This window comes from Mytilus edulis, chromosome 7 (assembly GCF_963676685.1).
Source record: "Mytilus edulis chromosome 7, xbMytEdul2.2, whole genome shotgun sequence".
NCBI classification, from domain to species: domain Eukaryota; kingdom Metazoa; phylum Mollusca; class Bivalvia; order Mytilida; family Mytilidae; genus Mytilus; species Mytilus edulis.
Genome location: NC_092350.1, coordinates 8,835,517 through 8,860,936, shown reverse-complemented (window position 1 = coordinate 8,860,936; position 25,420 = coordinate 8,835,517). Strand labels below are relative to the sequence as shown.

The 25,420-nt window shown below is 32.6% G+C and overlaps 1 protein-coding gene across 1 annotated transcript in view; it reads right to left on the bottom strand.

Moving 5' to 3' along the window:
* Positions 1-2,824: 2,824 nt before the first annotated feature.
* LOC139482935 (uncharacterized) overlaps positions 2,825-25,420 on the bottom strand; it is a 37,926-nt gene continuing 15,330 nt past the window's right edge. The window contains exons 5-13 of the mRNA XM_071266963.1: positions 21,789-21,935; positions 15,080-15,193; positions 13,716-13,997; positions 13,147-13,285; positions 12,695-12,905; positions 7,344-7,562; positions 6,163-6,511; positions 3,609-3,903; positions 2,825-2,975 (exon numbers count right to left, since the gene is read on the bottom strand). Of these exons, the coding sequence (XP_071123064.1) occupies positions 2,825-2,975; positions 3,609-3,903; positions 6,163-6,511; positions 7,344-7,562; positions 12,695-12,905; positions 13,147-13,285; positions 13,716-13,997; positions 15,080-15,193; positions 21,789-21,935 (1,907 nt within the window). The remainder of the gene's footprint in view (positions 2,976-3,608; positions 3,904-6,162; positions 6,512-7,343; positions 7,563-12,694; positions 12,906-13,146; positions 13,286-13,715; positions 13,998-15,079; positions 15,194-21,788; positions 21,936-25,420) is intronic.

Below are 25,420 nucleotides of genomic sequence, written 5' to 3'. Positions count from 1 at the left end.
ACCAAACAAAAAAAAAGACATTAGCTGGTATTCAATAACAGTTTTTCAAAAACATTCCATACATTGTCAAATTCAGTTATCTTTTTTATTTTTTACAGTTATCATATCTTTCAGTTTTATTATAATTGATTGCAATGAGAGATTCTTTTTAAAGCATCTAGAATTATACACATATTGTTTAATATAAAGAAAAATCATGTTATATGGGGTGTTGGGAAATATCTTGGATAAGTCTCCAAAAAGAAAGTTTAATTTATTTATTGGGAGACTTATTCCACCGGAAAGGAACCAGTTATCAACATTCTGTAGAAAATCTTGTACAGTATAACAATTCCAAAATAGGTGTTCTATAGACTCATTATCTGATTTACAAAATTTACATAAAGGATCATCAGTCAATTTTATTTTAACTAAATACTGATTTGTGGCAATAATGCAATGGTTAATCCTATATTGCAACCACTGTAATTTACTATTTTTAGTAACAGCAAAAGGCAGTCTGAAAATTTTTTTCCAGTTCAGATTCTGTTCACCTAAAATTTAACCCACTTAAAGCTGTCCAGTAGGAATAACATTATTTTTTGTCAGTACAGAATACAAATCTTTTGATCCTTTACAATTTTTTAAAAATATTTGTAGACATGATGGTATAAAAGGACAAACTAATTTGTAAGATCCTTAAGGGAAAGATTTTGATGCCTCTTTCACTGCCGAAATAGCACTGTTAAATTTAAGAAAATCTGTGATAATGTTATATTTTTGCTTAAATTGGTCAAATGAAATATACGATCTATTTTGGTCAACTATATCATTTACAAATCTATTACCACTTTTGAACCATTATTGATAAATAACTGATTTATGACCAATCTTAATAGTATTATTCAGCCATAGTGGATTTGATAAAAATGAATCATAAGTAAAATTTCTTTCTTTTTGAATAATCATTTCCCAGGATCTTAGTACATCTTTCCAAAAATGGTGGTTAACTGTCATATAAAGTTGTCTAATATAATCAACACCATAACTAAACAACTTTCTTTTATCTATATTTGACATGAAAATATTTTGCAAATTTTATACACAGTATTCAGTAAAGATATAGGGCGCCAGTTTTTTTTAAAAGTGGCGGGGTTTATTCCCTTTTGGTAAACGAGTAATAATTCCTTGTTTTTGTGTAACAGATAGTTCCCCTGTTTTTGCACCATAATTTAAAGAATTATCAATAAAAATTTGAAGATCCTTCCAAAAATTTGTATAGAACTCTGCTGAAAAACGATTCGTTTCAGAAGTTTTGTTGTTTTTCATTTTTTTCAATGCTTCTCTAGCTTCTTTAACAGTAATAAAATTAACGGTACCAATTTTCTTACACCAGATGTGCATTTCGACAATACATGTCTCTTCAGTGATGCTCGTGGCCAAAATATTTGAAATCAAAAGCTTATATAAAAGATGAAGAGATATAATCCAAAAGGTCCAAAAAGTATAGCCAAATCCGTGAAAGGAATCAGAGCTTTGCATGAGGGAGATACATTCCTTAATTTATAATAATTTCTATCATTTTGTAACAGTAAATTTTAAATACACAAAACATCCGTATGTTCATGCCAGTACCGAAGTACTGGCTACTGGGGTGGTGAAAATTATACCTTCCAAGCTTTCTTTTTCCTGAGACGAAAGTAAAGGAACACTTAAAATTTTCAAGTCTTTTTTTAGATCACTTAAAGTACTTTTAGTATCCCTTTTTTTTACAAAGATTGTCATAAAAATATTTAACTTCATTCAAAATATCTGTTTGTTTTGTTATAATTTCCCCATTTTCTTTCTCTACTTTGGGAATAATTTTGATCATAAAATTTCTTGATTCTAAGCCGCAGAAATAATTAGTAGGTTTTTCCCCTTCCTGTATTCATTGGACACGGGATCTTACTAATTTCCCTTTTAATTTTTGTGTTCGTAAACTTTCGAGGTCATATTTTTTTGCTTCTAATGCGTTAATGGAATGTTCGTCAACTCTGTCCTCTAATTGAGTTGTTTCATTTCGAAGATTTATTTCACTTTTTTCGTCTTGCTTTTTTTATAGCTTGAATATAAAAATTGTCTTCCCCCTAATTTCCATAAGAAGAGTCTCAAGCAAAAGCTGATAGTCAATTCTAAAATGAATGTCTGTATTATTTATTATGTCAATATTTCCTTATAATAAACTAAAGCACAATATTATTTTTTCACTTCCTGATTTATTTGTTTAATAGTATTTATATAGTCTATATCATATAATAAAGAGTTGTTAAACTTCCACAAACCTTTTTCCCCTAATACAAGGGTTAAATTCCAAATCTAGCAAAATCATAGAGTGATCTGACCAATAGCTTGGAAGAACATTACAATTTTGTAGACTATTTAAAAAGTTTTCAGTGAGAAGAAAAAAGTCTAATCTAGCCTGTTTAAAAGGATTTCTCTTTCTCCAAGTGTATCGCTGTACATCTGGAAAAAGTTCTCTATGCAGGTTTATCAAATGTCTTTCTTCAATAAATTCCAATACTTTTTCCCTAGCTTTCGGATTGTTAGTATTCACATAATTGCAATAATCTATACATGGGTTTTGGACAAGATTGAAATCACCACAAATAACAATATTCATTTTCAAAATCATCAATAACAGAAATAATATTAGAAAAAAATCAGGATTGTCTGTATTTGGTCCGTATCGACTTACAAGAGTTATCTTTCTATTTTCTACAAAAATATCTAAAATTAAATAGTTTCCATTTATATCTCTTTTTTTCAACACTTTGCATTCAAAATTATTATATTTTATTTATAATTATATTTTTAAAGGAAGAAGTACCTGTGCCATGCCTTGAGCATGTAGTTCAGCCTTTCCATGAAGAATGAAATTGGAAGTGTAATTATCAAATAGTCGCCATTCAACCTGATTTAATCCACTGTCGAAATCAAACGCCTCCCATTCAACGCTGAAAAATTTCATAAATGTGATCAAAAAGCAGCAATTATATTTCATTAACGTAACGACAGAGTTGAAACAATTGATTATAAAAAAATTAATAAAGATAAATAAAAAAAACGTTCAATCACCCATATATATACATCCTACCATCGTTTTAAATTTTTAAAATTTAACTGTCGAGAGTGGATAAATATCGTATTACACGAGATTTGGTGGTAGAATCTGTTTCTCTAATGATTTTCTAACATTATGCAGGCAAACTTATTCCTTCTTTTCAAATGATCTGCAAAAAGATGTGTTCTTTCTATGTGACGTCATCAGACATGGTCGCCTTTTTTCATGCAGTCACAATAGGAATTTCAGAGGAAAGCAAGAAAATTTGACGTTATAATCGGATTTTAACCAATGAAGTACTGAGATCAAACGAACCACACGTTGATGAAATTTTGTTTATAACATGGGTGCAGAAAGGGATAAATTGACGAAGAATTAGAGAAATACATGGACACATTTCAAAACATGCTGGAATGCCTTGATTTTTAAATACACATGTCTGTAACTGGTATTATCAATTTAAGTTATGCACATGTAGAAAGGTATGCAACAAAAAGATAACATCAAGAAAGGCGTATACACTTACGTCATTTTAGAAAAATCCTCTATACTGTGAACAGATATATTCACATTATCCCCACGTGATAACCATAAGTTGTCAATGCGAGGAGGACTGACATCTTTGTAAACTACTATTGTTTCTTCTGCATACTTTTCTAATATGTCATAAGCCCTTACAGTTATGTCTAATCTATTTCCATCATTCCATGGTACGTCGATTTGTCCAAACTGTGATAGAACATCCGCTGTTGGTGTAAAAGCTTGTTGTGCAGACCGTGCCGGACTATAAACCTCATATTTCACTTCAAATCTCACAACACCTATTTTAAAATATCCCCCAAAAATTGATACTCAGTTATAATGTTCTTACTTAAATATGTTTTTCTTGGTATTCATGAGATAAAATTTTTAAAGTTAATCAAATAACATGCGCACAGTCTTGAGAATATTTAAAAGATGCAATCCAATTAAGCTTAATTTAAACATAATTTATTTGCAAAAAAAGCAAAAGGGATTGGAAACAAGTTATAACAACATTAGAGACATTATAGATATAAACACAAAGTACGTTTTTGTGTGTGTTGTTACGTTTCGGTGTTGTGTCGTAGTTCTCTTATATTTGATACGTTTCCCTCAGTTTTAGGTTTAACCCGGATTTGTTTTTTTCTCTATCGATTTATGAATTTTGAACAGCGGTATACTACTGTTGCCTTTATTTAATAAGAAGTATAATAATGAAAACACTGGACTGGAGTGAAAATTTTCAAACAGTATTTCTCTTGCTTCGTTGTGAAAAGTGCGCTCTAAGAAATAGTGTATACTATCCTCAACAGGGTGGTCACAGCTGCATGCGGGACTGGGTTAAATATTAACACGATGTAAATCTGAATTTAAAGAACTTGATATAGGAAGATGTGGTGTGAGTGCCAATGAGACAACTCATCATCCAAATAACAATTTAACAAAGTAAACCATTATAGGTCAATGTACGGCCTTCAACACGGAGCCTTGGCTCACACCGAACAACAAGCTATAAAAGGCCCCAAAATTACTAGTGTAAAACCATTCAAACGGGAAAACCAACGGTCTAATCTATATAAAAACGAGAAACTAGAAACACGTATAAATTACATAAACAAACGACAACTTCTGTACATCAGATTCCTGACTTAGGACAGGTGCAAATATTTGCAGCGGGATTAAACATTTTAATGGTACCAAACCTTCTCCCTTTTTCTTTAACAATAGCATAACATCACAACATAGAAAAACGGCATATAATTCTCAAACGTGTATGAATAATATTAAGTTTTCTATTCCCACAACTAAAATAGGAAGGTGACTGTTTTAATTTGGACTTCATCTTTCGTTTTAAAATACTTATATTTTGGGACGAACGTATGTCGGGGTTAAGGCTATTCAATTCAATAGTAGTGGATGGGAAAAAGGATTTTCTAGTTATGTCTAGTCTATAACCGGGTGCTACATAATTATTACTGTTTCGCAAATCGTAGTTAGATACTTGACCAACAAGTGGGGGCATTAAATCACAGAGATAATCAGGGGCAGTCCCATTATGTAAAGAATAGAACATTATTGAGCTTTCTGGACTTTCTTCTGTCCACAAGCAATTGCCAGACAGTTTCAAAATATATTAAGCTAGGGTTTAAACTAAATAAATGCATGCTTCTTTTAGCATTATCCCATACCAATTTGCAGCTTTGTGAAATCATTCGAAAGTATTAACTTAAGTTCAACTTTAAAGTTTACGTTTCACTATTGAACAAGATTAATCTAAGAAGTCTTTTCCCTTTGATCTGTAATTTATTTTTCATGTAAAAGAATTGTTTTGATATGACATGGTATTATTTTTTTCTCATTGTTGAAGGCCGTAAGGTGACCTGTATTTGTTCAGTTTTGTGTCATTTGGTCTAATATGGAGAGTTGGCTCGTTGTTAATCATACCACATATTCTTATGTATATATCAGCTGCAAAATATGCAATAATGTTTCGTTCTCATATGCAGTTAAATTGATGTTTACAAAATTTTCATACCTGTTAACTGATCTGTATCCTGCTGGTCACGCCCGTCAATTTCACCCAATACCCGGGAATCTTTAAATACCCGCCGAGTGGTTAAATAATCAGAAAACTATCCGTTTAACCCGGAATTATTTATCCCTGAACCGAAACAGTTAAATGACCAAAATGAACTCAAATCCATCTATGGTCAACTTTGTATGAGGAAATTGAAACTCATGTCAGTACCAAATTACAAGACAACAAACTATAAAATCAGTTGGAAAGGGTTCCACATATCACATCGATTCAAAGTAGAATAATTTATAAAAAAAAACCCAGACCGGACGTGACATCCCAGCAATGAAAGACAATAAATACGGATCTGAGAGCATTTTTAGATACTCACTGCTATTTCATCGCCAATAACAACTCATAAAAAATTATGTATCAAGACTAAAATATCTATCAGTACATGTCCAACAGCAAATGGATTAACTGTAAAGACGAAATTAAAAGTCAGAGCAAACATGATATTGTGCTATGTAGCTTATCTTACCATGAGCATTAGGAATTTCGTCTACACTACGTTTCCCATAGTGATCGTCATATTCACCAACAACGTCAGATAGACTTCCTACATTACCCAACCAATGATTCTGTTTATGTCTAAAGTTTATAAAACGATCCCTCCATGATACTTTCAAAGTTTTGCCGCTCACAGAAATCCAAGTATAATTTGTGTCTTTTGATGATTGTTCAACAATAGTTCTTTTCCCTGCCATTGTATCAACTTTGGACTGGTTGTCGTACAGAATCACACATCGCGTAGCTTTATAATTTAGTGCTTTGTCATAGACAATGAGTGTTGTGGAGTATAATCCTGGTGTCTTCAAAGTTATGACAGCCTATAAATACATAAATGTTATATCATAATATTTAAAAAAAAAAAAAAAAAAATTAATAAGACATACATTGTAATGCATACAAGTTGAAAGGAAAATGCAACATTTGCTTATAAAAAAGAAGATGTGGTATGATTGGCAATGAGACAACTATCCACAAAAGATCAAAATGACACAGACATTAACAACTATAGGTCACCGTACGGCCTTCAACAATGAGCAAAGCCCATACCGCATAGTCAGCTATAATTTGCTTGCTTATATTTGTGTCTCTGATGTAATTATAGACGCTTCAGTCTATAAAATACCGTTTTGATATATAAGAATGACTTCGATCTTTTCTAGTTGGTTAACGGATTCACGTTTGTTTCTTTTGATTGCTTTCGCTCTTTTACGTTTGTAATATCACGAAAAGGTTTGGGATTTTCAATGCGTTTGTCTTTTATCATTACTATCGCTTATATTATTAGTGTTAACATCTTATATTTCTAAGCAATACAAAGCGATTTCAATTTCAAATACGTTCTGATTGACACTTTTTTTTCAGTCGAATTTTTAAGTATACCTCACGTATAGGCCTCAGACCAAAACTAATTCCCTTTGTTCGTGGTCTAGGAATATAGTTCCCAATTGTTAGATGGGGTATTTATTCCTTAGTATTCTGACTACTGTTTTTTTTTAAAGTTTACTATTTAAGTGGTCCTATAAGTTGCATATATATTTATATAAGTAAAACATGTGGAAAAAGAATGTTGAAAGTGAAAGTTGTGATTTGGCAAAAATGAATATAGGATAGGAATTAGCTTTCGTCATTTATTCAAGATAAAAATCCTACCATTGACATGTTAATATCGGCTTTTACGACATTAAAAATGTATTTGTCTTCTATACTTGCATTTGTCTGACCAGTAGTAATGTTCAAATCTTGTGCCACCATCTTTGTTCCTTGAACTAACTTTGAGCCATCAGATGCCAACTCAAACACTTGATACTCGTAGTGATGCAGACCAGCCATGTCATCTTTCCATCCATCCCAAGAGATTGGTACAGTTGCCTGTACAATAAAAATGAAACTATGTTCAGATAAAGTAATTTATGAAAATAATAAAAATCTAAAATCCTTCTTTAGGTAACCTGTAACTACATAGGAAGCAAGGATTAATGCAACAACGTATTGACGATTAGGTAATCGATATTTGATTTATGTCCAGAAGCAGAAATTTCAAATTGAGAGATTTTATATAACAGTTGTATATGTAAACATTTCAGAATATGTCTTAGATTTTGAACTAAAATCATCAATCCATTTCTTTTCTAGGACAATATAATAGATTGAAAAGAAGCAAATACAAATCTGAAAGCTTATGGTGTATAACCAAAAAAAGCTTCAACAATCCCCAATATTGGAGACTAGAAATGTACATTGAGACTATCAACACATCGATAATACATGGTGACACTAGATGGGACACATTTGATCGTAATGAAATATCAATTACTCCTATAGGGAATTGACTGACAATTCAGCTATCAGACTTTTATTGTAGATCTTGTCTCGGTAAACATATTTGCTGTTCACTTTTTTACTTTATCTGCTAAGGTGTTCGTTAAAGATTATAAAAAAAGAGAGAAACAGCTTTATAGGAATATATCTGATATAACATGAATAAGTAAAAGACTATTGTTTCGGCATGGTTTGACTTATTTGTGGATCATTCCTTGTTAATCTTTTTTCCTTTCCAAGTCTCAATGTATAAAAGGCATTTAACACAGAGTCTTGGCACACACAGAACGGCTATCTGAAAAGGGTTTAAAAATAACTTGTGAAAATCATTCCAAAAAGAAAACTAACGATCTAATTTATATAAAACGAGAGAAAAAATGAACAACATAAATAAACGTAAAAAAAGTGTCTAATAAAGTTGAATCATCATTAAATATTTCCTAAGATAGGATTTTCTTATAATTTATCAAAAAGTAAATTAAACCACGCGTTTAAAAATAAATATATCAGACTGAATGGGTTACCAAGCCATTATAAACATTCATTAAAAAAATATTGCAAGAGTCATTTTCACTTACTGTATGGCCAAGTTGACAATTTAGACATATAAAAAAAATAATTGATATTTGTTAAAACAATACATAAATTAGTTTTCTTTATGTAAATGAAGAGTCTTACACATATATTACCATCCTCTCGACCGATTGTGTACTGCTATTGCAAAATAAAAAAATGTGATATACCTTTGTTCTACATTTACACACTGACATATAATATCGTTGTCTTGAATGAGTTAATTCGGGGGATTGATCAGGATTTAAATTATGCACTGCTATTATTTGACGAGTTCATACAAAACCCTCAAATGAACCATTTGTAATCAAGGAATAAATCTCCTTGTGCACAGCTTGATTGGACATTTATACTTTGATTTTATCAGGTCTTGAACGTTTGACTTAGGTTTGGATCTCAAAATTTTAGCTAACACATCACTGATTACATTAATTTTTGAAATGTACATCTGGTGCAAATAAATTGGTACCACTAATCGTGTTAATACAAATGAATTGAAACCTTAGCTGATCTGATGACTGTAGGTCTACAAGCATCAAACGATCTCTATCCCAGCTGCAAGTATTCTTTTTTTTTTTATTTATATATAGAAAATCTGCGGATTTTAATCGGAATATATATATATATATATATATATATATATATAGAGTCTATACGAATCTACCAACCAGTAAACTTAATAGGTATTGGATCATCAAAATTGACAATACTACACAAACAGGAAAAATTATATGAGTCTGAAAGATTGTGTAACAATACCGATAAATAGATGGAAAACAAAACACTAAAAAGTGTTGAATATCATTGCACAAAGATGGAAAAACTGAACAGATGATATAAATTATACAATAATTGCAAATATTTCGGCTCAACAAATGGCCTTCTTCGGTGACAAAAGTTTTAACAATAATGAGATATAATGTATAAGGTGTAAACATAGATCACTAATAATACAGGTAAGTTTTGGTCGATTGATTTTAATCCAAAATCCTGAATATAATAATATAAACACTAGACTGTAAATTTAATTATTTCTTTCTATTGATTCCATCTTAATGGAGGACACCCAGTGTTTTTATCCAAAACCTCTCCCGATTTTCTCTTTGCCTATGTTGCCATGTACAATCCTGTTCGATCACAAGGATCTTCATGTGATCAAAATCTTTCAGATTGTGATCTGGTAACCTGAAATGTTGGCTGACAGGAATATACGGTTTTTTTGTGAGGTCACTCCTGTGGCCATTGAGGCGTTTGTGAAATGGCTGCATAGATTCACCAACATATTGGAGACCACATCTAGGACACTCAAGAACGTAAATCACGTTTGAGCTTTTGCAGTTGACATTGCAGAAGATCTTGTATGTCTTTTCTGTGGTCTTACTGTGAAATGTTGATGAATGCTGCAATTGGTTGCAACATTTGCAGCGCTTATCCCCACAAGGCTGACAATTACCTACAGTATGGTTAGGTTTGGAAAGGTCAGCACGGACAAGTATATTTCTCAGGCTGTTAGGTTGTTTGAAGGCAATCATGGGAGGCTCAGGAAAGATTTTGGATAACTTCGAATGTTTCTCGATTGCTGTCCAATGATCACGAATGGTCTTGAAACTATTTCTCAGGCATGGATGGTAGGTGAGCACACATGGGATTCTTTTACTTTTCTGTTTATCTTTGTAAGTTAGCAGACTGCTTCTGGGGATGGATTCCGCTTTTCGAAAACTATTTTTGATGTTTTTGTGTTTATATCCCCTTCTTTTCAAATGTCCTTTAAGCTGCCCCAGACGTTGTTTTGCAGTGTCTTCAGAGGAGCAGATTCGCCTTATTCTTAGAGCTTGGCTGTATGGAATGCTCTTCGTGCAGTGTGGAGGATGGCAACTTTCAGGCGACAAGTATTGATGAGTATCTGTAGGTTTAGAGTATATATCTGTGTTTATTATACCTACAGAGAGGGTGCTAGATGTATCAAGGAAGTTTATGGTGGAATTACCTGCTCCCTAAAATTCATAAACCTGGTAACCCAGGTAGACCAATCGTCTCAGCTAATGGTCATCCCACAGATTCTACAGATTACTTACTAAAGATGCAGGATTTAAACCCTCTACCTGCCAATACTACTCTTGTCACTATGGATGTCACCTCTCTCTATACGAATATTCCCCATGCGGATGGTATTGAAGCATGTAGAGAAGTTTGGGACTCTCGATCTCTTAAAATTCCACCTACTGATTGCTTAGTTGAAATGCTTACTATGGTCTTGAAAAAGAACAACTTCACATTCCAAGGAGAACACTATTTACAGACAAATGGCACTGCTATGGGTACAAAAATGGCTCCATCTTATGCCAATATATTCATGGGTAAATTTGAAAAGCAACTGCTGGAGTGCTCCATCGAAAAACCGCTTTCCTGGTATCGATTTATTGATGACGTTGACATGAAATGGGACAAGGGAGACCAAAAATTACAAACTTTTATAACAAATGCTAACAATCAACACCCTACCATCAAATTCACCCATGAAACATCTAATTCCACCATAAACTTCCTTGATACATCTAGCACCCTCTCTGTAGGTATAATAAACACAGATATATACTCTAAACCTACAGATACTCATCAATACTTGTCGCCTGAAAGTTGCCATCCTCCACACTGCACGAAGAGCATTCCATACAGCCAAGCTCTAAGAATAAGGCGAATCTGCTCCTCTGAAGACACTGCAAAACAACGTCTGGGGCAGCTTAAAGGACATTTGAAAAGAAGGGGATATAAACACAAAAACATCAAAAATAGTTTTCGAAAAGCGGAATCCATCCCCAGAAGCAGTCTGCTAACTTACAAAGATAAACAGAAAAGTAAAAGAATCCCATGTGTGCTCACCTACCATCCATGCCTGAGAAATAGTTTCAAGACCATTCGTGATCATTGGACAGCAATCGAGAAACATTCGAAGTTATCCAAAATCTTTCCTGAGCCTCCCATGATTGCCTTCAAACAACCTAACAGCCTGAGAAATATACTTGTCCGTGCTGACCTTTCCAAACCTAACCATACTGTAGGTAATTGTCAGCCTTGTGGGGATAAGCGCTGCAAATGTTGCAACCAATTGCAGCATTCATCAACATTTCACAGTAAGACCACAGAAAAGACATACAAGATCTTCTGCAATGTCAACTGCAAAAGCTCAAACGTGATTTACGTTCTTGAGTGTCCTAGATGTGGTCTCCAATATGTTGGTGAATCTATGCAGCCATTTCACAAACGCCTCAATGGCCACAGGAGTGACCTCACAAAAAAACCGTATATTCCTGTCAGCCAACATTTCAGGTTACCAGATCACAATCTGAAAGATTTTGATCACATGAAGATCCTTGTGATCGAACAGGATTGTACATGGCAACATAGGCAAAGAGAAAATCGGGAGAGGTTTTGGATAAAAACACTGGGTGTCCTCCATCCAGATGGAATCAATAGAAAGAAATAATTAAATTTACAGTCTAGTGTTTATATTATTATATTCAGGATTTTGGATTAAAATCAATCGACCAAAACTTACCTGTATTATTAGTGATCTATGTTTACACCTTATACATTATATCTCATTATTGTTAAAACTTTTGTCACCGAAGAAGGCCATTTGTTGAGCCGAAATATTTGCAATTATTGTATAATTTATATCATCTGTTCAGTTTTTCCATCTTTGTGCAATGATATTCAACACTTTTTAGTGTTTTGTTTTCCATCTATTTATCGGTATTGTTACACAATCTTTCAGACTCATATATATATATATATATATATATCTCACTGTTTCCTTTAAAATAATGTGAAACTATTTAGAGGTTGGTTTACAAATAAGAGGTTGATTTTGATTAGATAATTGATAGTGTGCATATAAAATGATTTTTAAAAAATACTTTAAGGAAACCTATACCGATTGTTTAGATCTTCTGAACATTATAGTGCAAAGTAAAGATGACCTAATCAAAACTCATCCATTGTAAATTCTAGCGTCAGTGATGAGTCGTTTACAAAACTGTAATCCTATAATGAATTTATCTTAATTTCAACCTTCGTTGAATCACTATATATTTTATCATTTATTTCACCTTATCTGTCACATCTGTTGTTTTCACGGGAGATGTTGAACATTTGCTTTTATCAGCGACACACTGGTGGTAGGGCTTTATAAGATCCCATTGAAAAATATAATTTTGTGAATGTGTCTTTCCTTTCAATGATACCCGTATGTTGCGTGAGGCCTCTCTATCAATATACAGCAAGTATCCTCCACTCTTCAATGTCCATTTGAAAGACAATCTATATAAAATAAAATTGAAGTACCCGTTTATTACAATTGCTTAATATATTTTTTAATCAAGTTAACACAGTGAAATTGTTTTGCAGGATATTGCAAGGTAAATATAAGAAAATAGTTAAGAAAAGACATAGTTGCGATTTATAAAAAGACACTGTAGATAGTTCTGATGCCACGGGGACATAGTTAAACATTTTTATTTTTATACCCATATAATGTAAATGATTCAATTAATATCCTTACCTGTTACCATGTCTTTTGTCCCAAACGGCTATGTCAACTGCCCCTCTAGGTTTTTTTCTGTTGCAATGGTTATCTGACATTGGCAAGTTTTCATTTGAATAGCACGTATAACTACGTACTTCTGTGGAGTAATTACCCCCTAAATAATGAAAACAAATTATTTACGATTAATAACTGATGTGACATATTGAAGTAAAACTATAAAAGATGTACCTGTAAAAAGTATAATAACAAAAATACCAAACCCCAAAGAAAATGCACACTCCTTGTTTAACACTTGCCCAATTATACAACAATGTCGTTGGCATTTTCTAATTAATTTACTTATAGTAACACAAAAGACAAAATGTCACCTAAACATATTTTAGTGTTTGTATGTAATCTAATCGTTGACGTTATTATTGTAAATATTAAACAATAAATAGTTAAACTTGTACAAAGTTCATACGTGATGATTGTTTTACCATTATCATTCAACTGGTTTTTAGTGGAAAAAGTAAAATAATAAGAAAAAATACTAAACTCAGGTTACATCAAATTGACAGTGTTATCTATAGTAAAATGTGTACCCTTGTCATAACGTAGCTCCATTGCAGCATAAATGATCCCATATTTAAAATCCTTTACATAATGAGTTTCGCCTGCTGGATCCATAGGTGGGTGCGCTCCTATATCCGGAAACTTGCTATTGAATTCCAGTTCAGCAGTTTGCCATGCTACATTATTTGTCCATCTTATAGGTTGAGGACCTGGATCATTTGGATCAATTGGTGTTGTAATTATTTTGTCTGTCGCACCAACTTTATGAATCAGTTTGGCTTCTGCATATTTTACATCAACGTCAATAATGACTACAATAAAGTTTGTACCATTAACAAACAAAATAAATAATAATGAAAAAAATAGAGATCAAATCATTACTTAATTTAAAGATAACACGGTTTAAAAGAAAGTATTTTAGTGTCTGTGTAGTGTTGGGGCTAGGACAGAGGCGAAAGAGAGATTTCTGGAATCATACTAGTCTATTTAATATATATAGTACAGGAGGTTATTACTTAAACCTGTATTATATATTAAATATACCAGTATGATTCAAGAAATCTCCACTAATATAGGAAGGTTATATACTTAGACCAATTCAAAGTCTGAAATCAATAGAAATATGAAAAGATTAACAAAGAAGTTGTTTAATACGGGTACAATAATGATCTTCATTATCAGAGAATTGTCATGTTCGGTTTTATTCCATTTATTGGTTCTCTAAAAGAAAACGTTATTTCCCCGCTGGTGGCCATCTTCGGGCCAGGTTAACTAAAAAAAAGTACAGATCTGAGAGTGCCTTAGTTACTGAAAGCTATTTTAAGACCACAAATATCCAATAAAAACATGTATGCTTTCATATATCTACTGACATGATTATTAAAATAATTGAGAAGTTTTTCCGATGATCTATTTCGAAGAAATTGTTAAAAATTTGACTTCACTTGTATTTGTTGATTTAATTAAAGTTCCTTCTGGTCATAATAGCCCATAACGTGTTCATGTACTTACATGTAAACATCACTGGCTATCAAATTTTATTTTTGTGTATATTGTCAAGGCAAGAGTTGTACTTCGAATGTATCATATAAGTAGAATTTTATTTAAGTTACGAAAAACAGAATATCACATCCATATTTTTAAAGTTGATGTTGTATATAGAGCCTCTAAATATAATTTAAGTACAATTAAAGTGTTCATATCAGCAAAAGGGCACACGTAACGGTTCTTGGAAATAACTTATGCTGATTGCGATCTGTAAAAATGTATTGGCATATAGTCATAAGTTGAATATTTTAATTTCTACATAGAATAAAAATGATAAATAGCCGCTTTCTATACGTAAAAATAGCTAAACCTAAAATCGTTTTTAAATTTTTTAGGAGAAACATACTATTATCACAATGATGTCCTCCAAACCCTTTCATGCAATTGCAATTAGAAGCAAGGTCCTCTGCGCATGTTCCCGGAAAACATCTAGTACTATCCGATCTCCAAGAACAAGCCTCTGTGGGAAAAACAAATAAGTGTTTATTCATTAGTTATGACTATATTACATGTATACAAATAAATAAAAAAAGTCTGTTAGTGTGAAATACCCTTAAGAATTACAGATAAAATTAAAAATGCTGTGTTTCCGGAACAGGCTAGTTAAAAATACAGACACATTGTCTGGTGAAATGTATAAATTACTGTTCAAATTAAATGAAAATGGCAATAGAAACATGCTTAATTATATTAAATCCTTATATGATGAAACGGGGTATAGTGAAATATGAAAAAATCAAGAATATATAAATCCTGAATTTATAAAAATTGTTGCAAGACAGAGATTGCACGATCAATTTATACAAAAGCGGTTTTCAGATGTGTCTAATTCTTCACGAGGGAAATATTATTCTAAATTTTAGACAGAGTTGGAATTAGAAGATTATCTTTTACGGTTAAATCCTGTAAATAGAAACTATATCTGTAAACTGAAAATATACAATCTCAATTTTCCGATAGAGACGTTTTTGGGCTGATATACCAAGGAATGAAAGTTTGTGCAATCTCTGTTAACAAGCTGTTGGAAATGAATTCCATTATATTTTCTGCTGTAATGAATTGAAAGATATTCCAACTAAATATATAACGGGTTACTTTGTTAATGTACCCAGTGAGTCAAAAATGAATAAAATGTAGAAAATAGGTAATACACAAGTTCTTACTCACCTATCATGGTTCCTCAAAAAAATTGTAAAACTCTTATAGAGTCAAATTGAAAAGTCACCTTATTTCATGATCTAGTACACTCATGATCTTATACTCGGATGATATATTTATTTACATTCCCATAACACAACACTCTATTTACACGTGGTGGTGACGTGACGTACAACAACCGAATCGAATACATTCAAAACATAGTTGAAGCATGAACTTGTGAATTATCTTTGAAATATGTGTTAATACTTATAATAGATATACAGTTATGCTTCTATCTATATTTACTTTGTATAAAATAAATTTTATGGCTTCAAATAACTTGAAATCATTTACTTTAATAAAAACATTTATAATAATTTCTATACTCATTCGGTCATCTGTAATTATAGTATACTATGTATAACTGATGCTCCTGTAGCGCAGTCTCTACGTCTGAGTTTGATTACTAAAGTTTTTATAAAGTTTAAGTTAAATTATAGATGAAACAGACTGAACTAGATCTGAAGTATAATATTTTACTTGGTTTCGGAAATCATGTAAAAGTAGATAAATATCATAAAATGACCCAAAAAAAAAATGATCGAGGTCTAATTTTGATTAATATTAGCCCCTTGTTTTAAGAGGATCACAATAGTTTCCAATAGAAAATCGTATTATATGTTGAAAACACCATATGATGTATTCTTCTTGTCAATCAGAAAATCAGGAATCTTTGTGATATCAGTTGAAGCTTTCGTTGATGCCTACTTTTCGTAACACGCATGGGTTCGTACTTATCAGTTATTAAGGCCTAATAATTCCTTCATATCAGTATACAGTAAGCAATCGACAGACTCAATATTGAATAAAAAGTCAGCATTCACACTCATTAAAAAGTCTTCCCTCGCTCATATTACATGTATACGAATTCTTCTTTCCCAATAATACTTCATAATGAGATTTTCTAGAAGAACAATGTAGTTCCTCGGAACTAAACATATTGTTAGCATCCAACATGTTGTCCACTTAGAAGGGAGACGTTGTTAACTGGATTTACGAAGGAAAACAAGTTTATTGATATGAGAATATACATAAATGCATTAAAAAGTGTGTCAACCGGTCAAATTAACACGGAATAACGATTTGAGAGTACGTGTAGTTACTGAAAGCCTAAAACTATTTTAACTTTGTCGTAAAGCGCGAGTTTTGACTCGTCACAAAAGCAGAGTTTACTCACCATTGTTTTTCTTAAAATGTCAGGAATATTGCAGGTTTGATCGTATTGTTCTTTTCTTTGCATATTGCATTGTCGGTTTTTTGTTGCACTTCAGTGTTTCTTATGTTTCGTTGTTTTCCTCTCATAGTTGACGTGTATCCTTCGGTTTTAGCTTATAACCTAGATTTGTTTTCTCTCAATCGAATTATGACTTGTGATCAGTAATATACTACTATTGCCTTTATTTAACAATACAAAAATCATGCATCAAAGATTTAAATCAATTAAAACCCATCCCAGGGATAAGGTGTTTTATACATCATTGACACTCAAAATACATAACTTCTGCAATGCCAAGATAAAAGTATTGACTGACAGTAAGATCGTTAGGATTCAAGCGTGTAATAAAAATGTATCCTTTTATATAGAACAATCTTAAGATAGAAAACTTACGTGGATTTGTATTTTATTTTATACATCCCTATAATCATTCGCGATGAATACAAATTCAGTTAGGTTGAAATTTGTGTTGACAAAATCGATGTTAGTCCCAATGTAAACAATATTCAAAAAAATGTTTGCAACATTAATAAGATAAACTTCACTACTTTACTAAAATTTCGATGCGTTACACGGATCACAGAGTGGTTGTCTGCCCTTTTACTACACTTTTACCGAACATTGTAGGATGTGAAATACCGTATTCAAATTTTTGACAGGTACAGTCAATTTAATAATTAAATATTTATATCTATGAAAGATTGACTTAATTTTACTAAATTCATAATAGCCTTTAAAATGTATGACATTACCAAACACACGGGCATAACACCGTATAATAACGCCAAAAGAACATCGCCTCTAAAAAAAATTAACAAAAGGGAATACAAATCGTCTCTTTTGTCGTAAATTTAAGTGTTTAATTTTCCTTTAGAAATAGAAATATCTAAATCTAAAGTCAACTACTACTGTTTAAGTTAGCTATATTTAAATTAAGTTCCCATGGTAAATTGTTAGTATATTTAGAGAACGCTCTATAATTTCCTAAACAAATGGAGCACGTTTTTTTAGAATGTTAAACATGTTAAAGGTAGTTTTAAAAACAATCACAAAATAACACTTAATAATTGCAACAGTAGTAAATAGCTGTTTTACAACAAAAATCGATTTAGCGAAAACAAATGCGTGTTACATACTACAACCGAGATAAACACGTCAGCAATAAAAGGAAAACAACAAAACAACAGAATCAGTAAACTACATTTAAAATTAAAATATCGTCAGATCATGTGACTTTCTTGTTTCCATATTCACGGTGGGTATGGTTGTCCTGCGAGAGAACGTTCTGTGCTGGTGATTCGGTCCTGACGGGTGCTGGTGATCAATGAAAAAATGTAAACAAAGACGAAAATGATGATTTTTGACGTTTTCACTCATAAAAAATGGAAGAAAACAGTTGAGATTTTTCAATTTTGTTTCTTATGGGTTCATATGTAAACCATTAAAAAGTTGACCTTCTAAACTGTTTCAGTAAGCGTAACACAAAAGTGCTCATTTTCAGAAAATCTAGAACTGAAAAAATAAAACAAAAATGCTCATAGAGTCCGCTTTCCATACCGCAATCCACACGGCAAAACTATTTTGTGAAAAAACATTGCAATTTATTAAAATTTAGCATTTTCTCAATTTATTCATGTCCTGATACTGTGCTGGTGGGTCCTGTCATTGTGCTGGTGGGTCCTGATACGGTGCTGGTGATTTTGGATAAGAAGTTGGTCATATTTGTAACAAATGTTACAAAATCAATAAAATTGGGCAGATAATTGTTGTCAATAGGATCTATGACTCCTATTTTAGCTCTTGTGCATCCATTTGGCTGTTTAATATGTGTTTTCAAATGATCGTAACTTGTATAACATAATTACATAAAAGGACAACATCTTTCGTCCAATATCAGATAACAATATATAGTATCTAAAATAAGAATAGTTTTATTAAGATATTAAATGCCCCTTACATTGATGCTTCAACAATGATCAAAGCCCATGCCGCATAGACATGTTTGTTAGCGCTCCGCATACCCATCCCCACTTCCACCCAACCAACCCTCCTCATTTCCTCCTTCATTGTTACAGTGGTGTACCAACACAACAATTTATCACATAAAATAATAACACAAAGACACACATTATTGAACAACGAATGCTCGCAGGTACTGAAAGCTAGTTCAAAGCTGCATTTTCAACTAATAGATAAACCATGTTCTCATATACAAATATTCCAATCGTGTCGATTAAAAAAGTCTCAAAACTTAAGTTCACATTTTAATGTTTGATGAAGCAGTTTCTTTAAAAGTGTGCAGTAAATCTTTAAGGATAATGTACCCTTGTGTTGATCCCATGCTAAACATAACAAAAATCTCTGTACAAAGGCATAGGCGGATCCAGGGGGGGGCCTGGGGGGGCCCGCCCCCCCCCCTTTCGTGGGAAAAATTTGGTTGATTATATAGGGAATCACTGAAGCATGACTGGAGTGGGGCCCTCCTTAGGTCAGTCAGAGGGCCCCCCTTATGAACAGTTCTGGATCCGCCACTGATTAAGGTTATCTCGTCTTCATTCTCTGACATATTCTAGTCTGCCCTTTCATAAAATAGTGAATTTTTTTTAGTGTTCTATCGAACTTTCGAAAAAATATACCCGATAACCGTTCAGACAAAAAAATTATGTTGAAAAAATCTTACAGATACAGCAAGTGATTCTTAATAGCTATAAGATACATTTTTCTTTTAAAATACAACTTTTAAATCTTACGAGAAACTATGCCAAGCTTAAAACTTTCACTGTAATCTCGCTCTAACTGCTAAAGACATATGATTCAAACGCTCAGAAAGTCCTTTGTTCTATATTTTTGCTCTCCATTTTTATGCAAAACCTTTTACATTTTTATTTTATGGGTTATTGTTGAAGGTCGTACAATTACGTATGGTTGTTAACACATACTTCCTTTGGTTTCTTATGGAAATTTGTCCATTGACAACAAACATACCACATCATCTACTTTATATAAGTATTGTATAATTTACAAAGTATTTTGGTGATCTTGCAAAATGATCGTAATCCCGAAAATCGTAAACATATTTCCTTATCTTAAAAGGGTGCAAGAAGGGATCCATTAACAGGCCAATAAATAAGATTACAGTTAATTTAAAAAAAAATAAAAATATAGGGGTATTTTTTCTCTCATAATAACAGTAAACAGATTCACAACAATGTCAATTTCAAGAAAGCAGACAACAGTTAATCAGCCAATAACAGTACAGCATCAATGATCTTGAATATATGCCACTTTTAACTAAAATATAAAGGCACAGAACCAGGACATAGGAACACAGAACCAGGACCGTTTTTCTTATCACCAGCACAGCGTCAGGACAATTCCGTTTAACGAACTTGCACGACTTTTGCAATATAATATTGTTGTAATATACTTTGCATGGTACTTATGACGCATCAGAGAAAAATTAAGCAACAAAACAGTCGTTTTATTGCCATTCTGATACAATGTAAACAAACCCACCAGCACAGAATCAGGACCCATCAGCACCTGACAGGACCAAATCACCAGCACAGAACGTTCTCTCGCAGGACAACCATACCCACCGTGATATTACAAATATATGTATTCGTCACAACTACTTCAATAGTGTTTGTCTTTTATTTAATTTACAATTTTTCCGTGGGTAAATACAGATCTTATTTTTGCCTGGAATGGGTGTTCCTTGTGCAACATATTATTTTAATAATGAAAACATTTTGTCTGATATTGTATGGTGGAGATTTCAGTTTTACCGTTCTCTTTATGATGATAATATTTGCAGAGGTTTGTAAAGTTTACAATTTTCTCCGAGATTTCGGTTCCTGCAGTATAAAGTTGTATAATTTCCATGGCTGTACATGAAGCAGCATACTCTTATATTGTTTAATAGTCAATTCCGACTCTCGAATATTCGTCATCGTAACAGCATAGTTTTCTTTTGATGATTTCATGCAATGTCCATAGCATAAAGTTCTCAATTATTGTAACAAATAGTTTTTCATGAAATCTTTTATCTTACACGTCGAACATTTTTCGATATAAAACCTAAACATTATAGTTGAAAAAAATCTATATCTTAACATTATATTGTGTTGTAGTGCATGTTGTACCAATGAATATCTGCTTTTCTTGGTTGAAAAAAACACAACACATAATCAAGTATATCATCTAGTATTAAATACATGCGAATGAATTCATACATTGCATATCAGTTTAGCGCAGTTATAATTGAGGCTTTGATTGAAAAAAAAATAGCATTCACTTAATTTAGTGAACTATACATGGAAGGTCGTTGTTTGACCAATAATGGTTTACTTTTCAAAAATTGTGACTTGGATGAAGAGTTGTTTCATTGGCGTATTAAAGTATTAACAAAATAAGTCTGGTACCTTTGATAACTACACCACATTTTCTTTAATGTATATTCTATAGAACAATGTTGGACTTTTTAGATACCTTTGTGTGTAGTTTAGGATAAATGATACACAAACTTGACTCTTTAAGAATTTGTTGGTCTCGTTCTTTTTGTTATGAACAATTGGGGAATAAATACAACCTTGGTGATTTAAATCACATTAATATAATAATAATAAAAAGCTCTTACTTAGACAAGACGTTTTCGTGCTCTTTGGATAAGGCACATACGCTCTCCAACTTTTTTTTGGTTTTATTTCTCCATCACACCACTCACAATGGTTGTCACGCACTGATGTGCAATTTCTGTGATTGCAGTGATCTATTGGAGGACAAACTACAATTAAAGAAACATAAAAGGTATCAAATATTCCATTTGTTTTTTATAAACTTTTGACGTGGCTCAGTATGTACAAATCCCACCATTGTGATATTATGCTATTGCATTTATTCATTCTTAACTTCAGTTTTGCTTTTGTACTATGTTTGTAAAGTGGCTACATGCCAATTTGTTTATATATATATATATATATATATATATATATATATATAGATTGCCTAACAATGTAATTTTAACACACTATTTAGTATGTAAATATAAGAATGTTTAATATATTTACAAAATGATGAAAATAAACGCAATATTTCGCTAGACCAACTAGCTTTATCAAGCGTGCATCTATCCAGGTGAAATAGGATGTAGATGATAAGAAACTTTTGCAGCTCAACGTCTGTGTTGCACTGAACTGCCTTCAAAATAAAAAAAAAATTTGCAGCTCAATGTATATGACCTTTTGCATTTAGCTGCTTTGAAAATAAGAAAATTTTGCAGCTCAATGTACATGTTGCACTTGGATTTAGCTACCTTAAAAATACATAATTGGTAGTTGAAGTTAGCAACGTCCATTGGCCAATATTACGGGATAAAAAGGACGATGCTTTGTTTTAAATTATTCTTTCCTGTATCTTTTTTCGTCTTTTTCGTTAAGACCATCAGGTTCTAAAGTGTGGAGTTGGTGGATCCAAAAGTTTTCTCTTCTCCTTCTCGCCGTGGTGTCCCATTCGGTGTTGACTTCTATAATTTGGAAAGTGACATTATCAAAAGGATGTTTCGTTGAACGAAGATGTCTTGTGAGAGGACAGTTTTTGTTGGTTTTGTACGATGAACGATGGTTATTGAGCCGAATATTAAATTTGTCCATTGTTTCTCCCACATACTGAATGCCACAAGTGTCACATGTTAATATATAAATTGAGTTCTCCGTTTTACAGTTGGAATTAGAGTAGATGGTATAATTTTGTTTAGTAACGGAGCTGATGAAAGAACTGCTTGTATTGGCAGCTTTACAACACAAACAATTCCTTCGACCACATTGTTTGTAGCAACCGGGCGATGGATTAGGCTGCTTGGTTAATACAGATGTCACTAATTTGTCACGGATGTTTTTAGGTCTTCTGAAGGCCATGACTGGTGGTGAAGAAAATACTTTTTTTAGATTTAAATCATTTTCTATAATTTTCCAATGCTTCTGAACAATGGATGACACATTTTTTAAATCAGGATGGTAAGTGAGTACAAGGGGTGTTCTGTTAGCTGCTTTATTCTTATCTTTGTACTCAAGAAGTTCTTGGCGACTAGTTTTGTTTGCTCTTTCGAAAGCGCTATCAATAATGTTGTTATTGTATCCTCGAACAACTAGATGTTTACGAAGTTGTCCAAGTCTAGCATTTTTCGTATTTTCAGTAGAGCATATTCTCTTGATTCGCAATGCCTGGCTGAATGGGATACCACGGGAGCAGTGTTTAGGATGGCAACTTTTAGGAGAAAGGAATTGATGTTTGTCCGTTTGTTTGGTATGAAGGTCCGTTATAATGGTTCCGTTCTTGATGTAACTCGTAGTATCGAGGAAGTTTATTTTCTCCATAGATGATTCATATGTAAATTTTATTGAATGGTGGAAAGAGTTGCAGTGTTCTAGAAATTCATTAAGATGTTCTTGTGAATCTGTCCATTTGAAATCAATATCGTCAATGAATCGGAACCATGATAAGGGCTGATATGGAGCACTAGCCAAGAGGCGTTTTTCAAGTTGGCCCATAAATATGTTGGCATATGACGGGGCCATTTTTGTGCCCATACTAGTACCGTCTATCTGGAGATAGTGTTTTTCATTGAAAGAGAAGTTGTTATTCTCCAGTACTAGTTTCAGAAGTGTAACAAGGCACTCAGTAGGAGGATTTTTTTCACTACGAGTGTTCCATGCCTCTTCACAGGCTGCTATTCCTTCGTCTTGTGGAATGTTGGTATATAAAGAAGACACGTCCATGGATGCAAGTATAGTATTGCTTGGTAAAGGATTGAGGCTTTCCATTTTTTTGAGATAATCAGTTGTATCTTGAATGAATGATGGTAGTTCTTTCACATGAGGTCTTAGATGATGGTCTACAAATTCTGATATCTTTTCAGTTGGATGACTATTCGCTGACACAATTGGTCGACCTGGATTGCCCGTTTTATGTATTTTAGGCAACATATAGAATCGTCCGGCCTTTGCTTCGTTCTCAAGAGGTCGGAGATAATCAAAGGTGTCATTGTCTATATGCTTTTTGTCGAACATCTCTTGAAGGATGGTGTTGATCCTTCGAATAGTATTAAGCGTTGGATCTGTGGTTAATTGTTTATAAAAAATGGAGTTAGAAAGTTGTCGATTACCCTCTGCTATATAATCTGTTTTATCCATGACAACCACAGCGCCCCCTTTGTCGGCAGGTTTTATTACAATATCCTCTTGATCTTTTAACGCTTTCAAAGCTATACTTTCTGACTTGGATAAATTATAATTTCTTGTATTTGTTATACAGGACTTTATATCAGACCTCACGTAGTTAATGAATGACTCCAAGTTATCATTTTTGCTCTTTGGTGGTTTCCATGAACTTTTTTTCCTAAATTTTGGGATGGGCGTGACTTCTTCATTGGTGTCAGTATCTGAATCTGTTAATTCGGCTTCTTCAAGGTTTTCTTGCCCCTATTGTAGAAAAAATCTTTCAAGCGTAAACGTCTAGCGAATTGGTCTAGGTCTTCGTCTAGCTGAAAGTTATTTACAGTTGATGGGATAGGACAGAAGTTTAAACCTTTACTTAAAAGAGATTCCTCAGCACGTGTAAGTTCTTTAGATGACAAATTTACAACAATGCTTTCAGTTTTTTGTTTCCGTCTTTTAAATTTTCTTTTTCTAGGGATCTTATGGTTTGTTATATTAATATCATTCATATGCTGATTTAAATGGACAGTATGAATTTTATCTCTTTGAAATTTATTCCTTTGTTTTTCTTTATGTTTTGATAGTTCAATTTGTTCAATATCTGCGAGGCGACGTTTAATTATTGCTAAATCGTCACGAGAAATGTTACTATTGTTGATGATATCTGATATTTCATTTACAATTTGTTTGTAATTTGTGGTTGTAAAAGAAAGTAACAGTTGAAGAAGCTGGATTGAACAGTTAAACAGAATTTCATTCCAACGGCTCATGAATCTTTTGGATTTATGTCCCGGTGCCTGGGGACTCACTTTGATGTTTAAACCTTTTGGTACAGTTTTACTTTGAATATAATTTTGTAAGTTAGATAAATGATGTTCAGTTTGTAGTTTCTTTTTAGTTAAAGATCTTAATTTCTTGAAATGCTGTGAGCTATCCATGTTGTAAAGATAGCGATAGATTTGAATGGATTACACAAACATTTGTGTAATGCGTGCTACTGGAGATAATAATATAAGTGCCTATAAATAGCAGCACATGACATACAAATCTATGGGAG